The sequence below is a fragment of the Oculina patagonica genome, unplaced genomic scaffold, assembly GCF_052425735.1.
Source record: "Oculina patagonica isolate OP01 unplaced genomic scaffold, crgOcupat unplaced760, whole genome shotgun sequence".
NCBI classification, from domain to species: domain Eukaryota; kingdom Metazoa; phylum Cnidaria; class Anthozoa; order Scleractinia; family Oculinidae; genus Oculina; species Oculina patagonica.
The window spans coordinates 1-9147 of NW_027558648.1; the positions used below are offsets into that span (position 1 = coordinate 1).

The following is a 9147-nucleotide window of genomic DNA, read 5'->3' on the forward strand; positions in this document are numbered from 1 at the left end:
TAAAGGAAAATACTATAGTAAATCTCTTAGTTTAATCTTAAGTGGCAAGTTATGGAAATGGGATATATTGCGAGGGGGTGTTACGCAGCAAAATGTAGTACTAACGCAAAATGTAATAAAAATCGCCGCAAAATGTAATAATAAATGTAATAACCTTTTAACGCAAAATGTAATAAATTTTCTAACGCATAATGTAATAACGCAAAATTTAATAACCGTTAAATAACATGTCTGTTTCATGAATTAAGCAAATTGTATTCAATAATGTACCTCGTTTAAGTTAACAAGGACCAAATAAGAACTGTCCTTCCCGAAGTCCTATTTCTTTCTGGCAGGTACTTATTGGAGTTAGGAATTTTGTACCTCCTCCAACCACGCTGTCCTTTTAGATCGGATTATGAAGAGTATATGGAGCCTTTAATCATTTTTGTTAATAGGTTGGGCATGTTGGGGCAGATTAAAAATCCCCCCTCCCAATCCGCAATAATAGCAAAACAGATACAAGCAAATAGTCTTCGTTTTCAACGCCATTTTTTGCCACCCACCAAAACTAGCACTTTAAAACGCGTCAATATTTATATATTATCGCATTGAATAAATGTGCTGTAATTGAGCAGTTTCGCAATATTGTGAAATATACACCCACTGATTTCATTATATTATCGATTCAAGTGGCCAAAACCAATGTTTCATTTCAATCCTAAAATACTCTTCTTTTTGGTCTGTTTTGTCGAGGAATATCCTGTTGATTTCTTCGAAGGCGGATAATTAGTAGGTGAAGGATAAACTCAAACGAACGCTTAACAAAACATTCGCCATTTTACACCGAGCACATGGTAGGACTAAAAAAGACCACAAAGTGTCAGGGTAAAATTCAGAAGCATGCGCGAGCATACTGGTAGCCCTGATAGCACTGATCAACATGCAAGTTAAGTTAGACCGGGGCTTTGTTAAAGCAAATCAGCGGTATGCCTATCGTAAAGTATACTTTCCTTCTTCATACATTCATACATACATACATACGAGATTTGAGCAAAATCAAGGCTGGGAAATGGGAATTATAACCGCCCTGCCCCCTTAGGACTCTCTTTCTGCACTTTCGAAATTAATGAAAAAAAGTTTTTTCAGTACTCTTTAGGGGGAAATTTATATCTTCCATGAAAACGCTTTATCACAAACCATCTTGTGTCAATGTCTGAAAAAAAGATCACATTTCCGTTGAGATAAAAGGTGACTTCTACAGGAAAACAAAATAAATATAAGTTAAATCCAGAAAATAGGTTTTTATTATTTCGGGTCAAACGATCATTCCTGTAATTAGTAAAATAACAATTACTAAGTAAAAGTAATGGAATATTGAAAGAATCATTTTATTTCTCATTGCGGTAGCCAAATATCCTGGCGCTTTCACTGATTTGTTCGTAAACGTTAATTACAAGTGGGTCGAGCGACACCTTAGATGCATACGCCATACGTATTGTACAGTTTTCTCCGCAATATTCGGAGCCAAACTCCCTGCTAAGGGTGGCGTGGCTTGCCCAGTTTCTGGTGCGGTGGTTTGCAAAGGATCCGGAGTTTCCGCTTGTGCGTCCTTCGAGGACTGGTTGGCTTTGACTTGTTTTTTCAATGCATCGTGCTGGAGCTGTATGGTTTCTATCTGGGATGAAAGGCTTCGTATGGCCGCTAACAGCACGGATCACCTGTTGGATGTCGAAGGTTCGTCTGAGGTGTTGTCCTCGTGCTCCGTATCATCGACTGGGTTTTGAACATGACCAGGGCAATCTTTACCCGGCTAACCGATTTGATGGTTTGATTTTGGGGTTTTCCACCCCGGACACTTTCCTTTACGCGATGTCATAATCCAAAAGAAAACTAATCCAAAATAAGCAGATCCAAAGATGCTACATGCGATAAGAAACGAATTGATCAGCGCGATCAAAGTTCAATGCGACTACGTAATACGAGATTGCAGACTGTCAAAGTAGTAGCTCACATTAACACAATTTAACTAGTTAAATATTACTCAAAACACAATTTTCCTTTACGATCAGTTGCTTAATTCTAATAACTGCGTTTCAAATTGAAATTTGAAATTTAATTGTCACCGTTCCTCGACCACTGTTAATTTTTTAAAGTATCTCACAGGTATTTAAATTCTTATGATTACTCTCCGTTTTCTGTACAACACAAATTTCTAGCAATACTTCTGACACTTTCTCTAATTTCCTTTATCCTCCGATAGTAAAGCAAGGGGTTAACAAAGGACGAAGAAAACACAACGGCCACGCAAGCATTGAAGGCTGCTATCGATGATTTAGTTCCAAATTCGTCCATTATGATAACTATCAAAAGGCAGCACACGTACGGACCGTAACTCAGAAAAAATATTGCAAGAATATACAGAATTGTGAAAACAGACTTTTGGTATTTTTCGATGTCGATGGAGTTTTGATTTGTTTGCACTTGACTTTGATGGTGACGTATGATTTGAAAAACTTTGAAATAGGCGAAGAAAGTGATAAAAATACAAAGTGGTTCCCCTAAAATGAAAATGACAGTAAATGCACCAAAGAATCTTTTCGTATAATACCAGCTGTACGCTTGAAAAGCGAAAAACGCAAGAAGCAAAACTACAAACGTGATATAAATAATAACGACTCGACGCACTGTAAGAAGAGATCTTCGGCTCATATGCAGCCATCTTTCTACAGCTATTATTGTCATGACGATGACTGTTAGAGAGGAAAAGTAGAATCCAACGATTTGTGTTATAAGAGCAACAATGCAGATCATATTTCTGTTTCCAGCTAATAGCGCCAATTGGTACAGAGCAAAAAGCGGCTGACTAAGTAACCCAGTGCAAAAGTCTGTGAAGGCCAAACCAGCCAGAAGAACATAGGATGGAGTCCTGAGAGACGGGTTCTTCCAAATTGCTACCATAATCAAAACATTTTCCACCACTGCCATCGGTGCAAGAAGTAAGTTGACAACACAGTTTGTTAGTGTTACCTGATAGTAAACTGGGCTGCTTTTACTGACATTCAAATAAAATAGAAACGAACACCATCTGTCAGGTAAACGAGAAGAATTGAAGGCCATCGCCGCGAGTTACTCTGAAGCCTTGAACGGATTCACTAGAATGGACGTGCACGGTGAATTTTGGCTTTTTTACTTTTTAAATAGTCCTTGCCTATTCCTTTTGTCCTGACTTTTTCTAGCAGTTGAGTGAAGGCTGCCTTGTGATTAATTCGACGTGGATAGTTCAGCCCCCTTGAAGAGTTTTGTGTTGGGGATTAATCAATCAGGCTGAACTAAGCATTATACAAAGATCGCACATAATACAAAATACTTTGGGAGAGTTTAATTATATTGATTAAATCGTTTCAATGGCATAATACTAATATTTGTTTTCACATTCATTTTCAAGTTGATTTTATAAAAGAAGATTTGTTTAATATTTCTTCAAGCGGACTAAATGCGCAAACGCGCATTCAATTATTTTTTTTAAAAATTCATTTTCCAGACGAGATGTTCTTCTTCTTAAGGTGGCTCAACTGGATTTTCAAGGGGTAACACCGCTCAAGTTTGAGAATTAACTACGTCGCCATTAACAATGCTATCGAAAAACGATCACCACAGTTGTATTAGATAAAGATGAAATTTTGTTATGACCAGTGTTATATTGACATCGGAGTTGCCATAGCGACGACATGACGTCATTACGTTTTTTACTTTCGCTGGTATTCCTCGGCACCAGGAGATTTTTTCGAAAATCGTTCAAAGGAGCTTGTACCACACATAGCTGCCTCAATGTTGCCAAAGTTTGAACAAATTCTATGAGAGCGTTTTCGAAATATTTGGAGATGAAATTTTTTGGGGCTATAAATACAGTCATAAACATACTAACGAAAAAATGGGGTAATATCTAAAGAAAACGACGCGCCTGTGAATTGCAATTTCATCTTATAGTAGTTTGATTCCATATAAAATCGTGTGTAAAACAGTGGCGGGGATTGCTTTGGTCGATTGCGAGAAAAAAAGAATTTGATGAGCGTGCGTTCCGGTGCTCTTGTTGCCATTTTGGTATATAATTTGGTCTATGCCTGCAAAAGTGATAATAAATTAAAAACCGCTCGATGATTTTTTTTTAAACTTTGACAAACTCGAGGATTGTCATCAATTGATATAGCTTGCAAGTTTCAAGCTCATTGAAAACATTTAAGGCAGTAAAATCGGGCCTCCAATGTACTGTTTTTTTCTTGCAGATTTTGTGTTTACAAGCGATTGTCCTCATTATTCACGGGTATTGTTTTCAAGTTTCATATCCACGTGCACGACTTCAGCAAAAAATTAATTTGCATTAAATAGGATGCTCGACTGCTTTCCGAACAATTTTCCGAAACATGGTTATATTTCTTAAAAAAATTGTAACAGCATTTGTCGAGCTCTTGATGTCAAGGGCCTCTGTCCAGAAAACGAAAGCTATTATTCTGCATATATTGTCATTGCTATTCTCAACCCAAGGCAGATTAGCATGCTTCGGAAAAATTGTTGGAAAGCAATCGAGCGTCCTGTTTAATGCAAATATTTTTTTTACGGGAGTGGTGCACGTAGATATGACACTTGAAAACAATACCTGTGAATAATGAGGACACTCGCTTGTAAACACGAAATCTGCACGAAAAAATCAGTTTATTGGAGGCCCAATTTTATTGTCTTAAATGTTTTCAATGAGCTTGAAACTTGCAAGCTATATCAATTGATGACAATCCTCGAGTTTAACCATTTTTAAAAAAAATTCATCGAGCGGTTTTTAATTTATTATCACTTTTGCAGTCATAGACCAAATTATATACAAAAATGGCAACAAGAGCACCGGAACGCACGCTCATCAAATTCTTTTCTCACGCAATCGACAAAAGCAATCCCCACCACTGTTTTACAGCGATTTTATATGGAATCAAACTACTATAAGTTGAAATTGCAATTCACAGGCGCGTTGTTTTCTTTTAGATATTACCCCATTTTCTCGTTAGTATGTTTTTGACTGTATTTATAGCCCCAAAAACCTCATCCCCAAATATTTCGAAAACGCTCTCAAAGAACTTGTTCAAACTTTGGCAACTTGAGGCAGCTATGTGTGGTACAAGCTCCTTTGAACGATTCTCGAAAAAAATCTCCTGGTGCCGAGGAATACCAGCGAAAGTAAAAAACGTAATGACGTCATTTCGTCGCTATGGCAACTCTGATGTCAATATAACACTGGTCATAAAAAAATTTCATCTTTATCTAATACAATTGTGGTGATAGTTTTTCGATAGCATTGTTAATGGCGACGAAGTTAATTCTCAAACTTGAGCGGTGTTACCCCTAAAAAATCCAGTTGAGCCACCTTAACGAACAATAATAAAAGGGAACGAGAGCACTACTGGGCTTTGAACCTGTCAAGATAGAATACAGCAAGTGTTTCTTAAGTTGTTTATATTTGTCTTCTATGTTTAATTAGCACATGAAAGGCTCCCAGACAACCACAGTTTTTATGAAAGAAATAATTTTAATAAATCTCCTAGTTTAATCTAAGGATATGTTTACACGGGACCGGTTCCAAACGGATCCGGTCCGGTCTTGTGTAAACGTAGCCTGAAAGTGGCAAGTTATGGAAATAGGATATATTGCAAGGGTCACTTTGCTTTCTTTATGATGTAAATTACAGCATTTCCAAGAAAGGAAAAACCACTGTGTTTGTTTAATATGTGATATCCATGTAAAGTTTACTCTCCTTCTTCATGCTGGAAATTCGAACATTTCTGTTACAGAAAAGAGTATTATTTATAGTGTGCGATCTGTACAGGGAGGTATATATGAGAAACACCAGCGAACAAGTTTGATTAAGCGCTTTAATTCAATTCTTAATTCAGGTAAAATGCCTGAGACGAGGTGTCACGGTCTTGTTACACCAAAATATAAATCAGGAGGAAGGAGTGATCCATCAAATTATTGGAGAATTTGTGTTTCAAGTTGTCTGGGAAAATGTTTACGTTCTATCTTGAACCAAAGACTGCTTAAGCATGTCAACTCTTGTAATTTTCTCCACAATTCTCAGATTGGATTGCTATGAAATAATCGTACAGCAGACCATATTTTACATTAAGAACGTTATTTGCATAACCATAACGAGAAAATCTACGCTTGTTTCGTAGATTCCAAAAAGCTTTTGACTAATGATGGTCACTTATGGCATGATGGTCACTTATTAAAGCTATAACAAAATAAATGTCGGAGGTTGCTTTTACAATTTAATTAAAAGTTTGTACTTCAACTCTACATGTTCCATAAAAATTGGAAAAAACGAAACACGATCCTTTCAATATGCAAGAAGGGTACGACAAGGTTGTATCTTAAGTCCGTTACTGTTTAACCTCTTAATTAATAGCACCGCTTTTCTTTCGGAAATATTTTATCTGATCCTTTGTCCAAATCAAACGGCGCAAAATTAAATTTCTGAATGCAAAATATTTGCGACATAGTTGCTTAATTCTCATTACTGTTTGATTCCCGTTGTACTTATATCTTCAGGGTAAATTTTATGGTCATAATTCCTCTACCACTGTTTGCTTATTAACGTATCTTCACAAGTGTAACAATATTGTAATTTTTATGATTCCTCATCGTTTCCTTTACAACAAAACTTCCTTGCGATACTTCTTACACTATCTCTAATTTCCCTTATCCTCCAATAGTAAAGCAAGGGATTAAAAAACGATGAAGAAAACACAACGGCAGCGCAAACATTCTGGGCTCCTACTGCTAATTCAGTTGCGAATTTTTCCATTATACTTAATGCCAAAAGGCAACACACGAAGGGAGCGTAACTCAGTAAAAAGATTGCAAGTATATACAGAATTGTGAATACGGATTTTTCGTATTTTTTGATGTCAATGGCGTTTTGATTTGTGTGCACTTGACTTTGATGTTCACGTATGATTCGAAAAACTTTGAAGTAAGCGAAGACGGTGACAAGGAAACAAGAGGCTGCCCCTAGAACTAAAATAACCATAAATACACCGAATTTGTCATTCGTATAATACCAATTATACATGCGACATGCGAAGAACACAATTAGCAAAACTGCAAAAATGATATAAATAATAACGACTCGACGCACTGTAAGAAGAGTTCTTCGGCTCATATGCAGCCATCTTTCTTCAGCTATTATTGTCATGATTAAACCTGTTAGGGTGGAAAGGTAGTATGCAACACTTTCTGTGAAAACACCAGCAATGCAGTACATCTTGCTGTTTCCAGCTAATTCCATCAGTTGGTACACCACATAAAATGGTTGACTAAGTAAGCCAGTGCAAAAGTCTGTGAAGGCCAAGCCAGCAAGAAGAACATAAGACGGAGTCCTGAGAGACGGGTTCTTCCAAATTGCCGCCAAAATGAAAGCATTTGCTACCACTGCTTTGGTGCTAGAAGTGAGGTGACAACACTGGATGTAAGAAGTACCTGATAGTAAACTGAGTTGCTTTTAATGGCATTTAGAGAAAACGGAAACCAACACCAGCTGTCCGGTGAACGAGAAGAATTGAAGGCCATTGCCGAGAGTTACTCTGAAGCCTCGAACGGATTCACTTTAAAGGATGTGCACGGTAAATTTTCGCTTTTCCACTTTTATAGCCCTGTCTAATTCGTTTTTTCCTGCCTTTCCCTAGCAGTTGAGTGAAGGTTGTCTTGTGATTTTTAAAAATTCGAATGGTACGTAACTGAATAATTTTGATTCGGCGTGGATAGGTCAGCCAATTGAGAATTTAATCAGGCTGAACTGAGCATCATGCAAAGATCACAAATAACACAAAACACCTTGGGAGAGTTCAATTGTATTGATTAAATCGGTTTAATTGCATAATACTAAGATTGAATTTCCTATTCATTCTCAAAGTTGATTTTATAAGAGAAGATTTGTTAAATTTCCATAAATGTTCGTTTAAATTCTCTTTCCAGACGATATGTTCTTCTTCTTGACGAACATTAATAAAAAAAGAACAAGAGCACTGCTGGGCTTTGAAACATTTCAAAGTAGAATACAGCAAGTGTCTCTTAAGTTGTTTACATTTGTCTCTTTTATTTATTTGTACATCGCCGGGACACCCAGTTTTCTAAGGGAATAACTTTTAGAAATAACCCCTAATTTAATTAAAAGTGGCAATTAAAGTTATGGCAATTGGATGTATTATAAAGGAAACTCTCCTTTCTTTATGATGGAAATTACTTCACTGTGTTTGTTCATTACGAGATATGCATGTAAATACCACTTTCCTTCTACATGGTGAAAATTTGAGTATTTCGTTAAAAAATTGTTTGATCACTTACTAAAACAGAAGTTGATTCTGATTAAACATTTACTATTGAGAAAATGCACTCTGGTAGAAAATTTCTCATTTTGCACACTCTTGGCTAGAACAGTTTAATTGGTTTGGAAGTCGGTAGGGATAAACGAAGATCAATAAAGTCTATTAAATCTTCCAGAAATGACTCATATTTTAATTAAAAGCCACATGTTATCAGTATTGGGTATTATAAGGGTATCTCAGCATGAGCGGCGGAAGGTTAAAATAAAGATCTGGTGCTATAAGCTTTGCTCATGAGGGATACTCTTGCATTTCTAAAATTAACGAAATCATTTTTTTTTTTACTTTTTAGCAAGACATTTATGGCTGTCGCTTTATTAAAAACCATCTTGTGACAATGCCTTTGAAATCAAAATTCTGTTGTGATAAAGTGTGGCTTCAACAGGAAAACTAAATAACAATTAATTAAATCAGACAAATAGGTTTTTATTATTAAATAGGATCTATACCCCCTCCCCCTCCCTTTTGGGGACACTATTCTAACGCTTTTGAGATTAATCAAATCAGTTTTTAGTCATTTTTAGCATGAAACTTTATGTCTGTCGTGAAACGCTATTACAAACAATCTTGCGACAATGCCTTTGATAACAAGATCAAATAAAACTAATTACATTCGGCAAATAGGTTATTATTATTGCGGGTCAAACGATCTTTTTTTATATACCTAACTGTATAATTACATTAGTAAGTAATGAAATATTAACATAACAGTTGTATTTAAAATTGTGGCAGCCAGAAA

The 9147-nt window shown here is 36.3% G+C and overlaps 1 protein-coding gene and 1 pseudogene across 1 annotated transcript; both read right to left on the minus strand.

The window, feature by feature from the left end:
• Positions 1–1585: 1585 nt before the first annotated feature.
• LOC144641209 (melanocyte-stimulating hormone receptor-like) lies at positions 1586–3195 on the minus strand. The gene has a single exon (XM_078500250.1). The coding sequence runs from the start codon at positions 3097–3099 to the stop codon at positions 2164–2166; it is 936 nt and encodes a 311-aa protein (XP_078356376.1). The 5' UTR covers positions 3100–3195; the 3' UTR covers positions 1586–2163.
• Positions 3196–6655: 3460 nt separating this feature from the next.
• On the minus strand, positions 6656–7726 carry LOC144641210 (putative G-protein coupled receptor 63; annotated as a pseudogene).
• Positions 7727–9147: the final 1421 nt, after the last annotated feature.

Bases quoted from the DNA above. Each gene is read 5' to 3' on its own strand.
- LOC144641209 (XM_078500250.1), bottom strand. From the start codon at position 3,099: ATGGCCTTCAATTCTTCTCGTTTACCTGACAGATGGTGTTCGTTTCTA.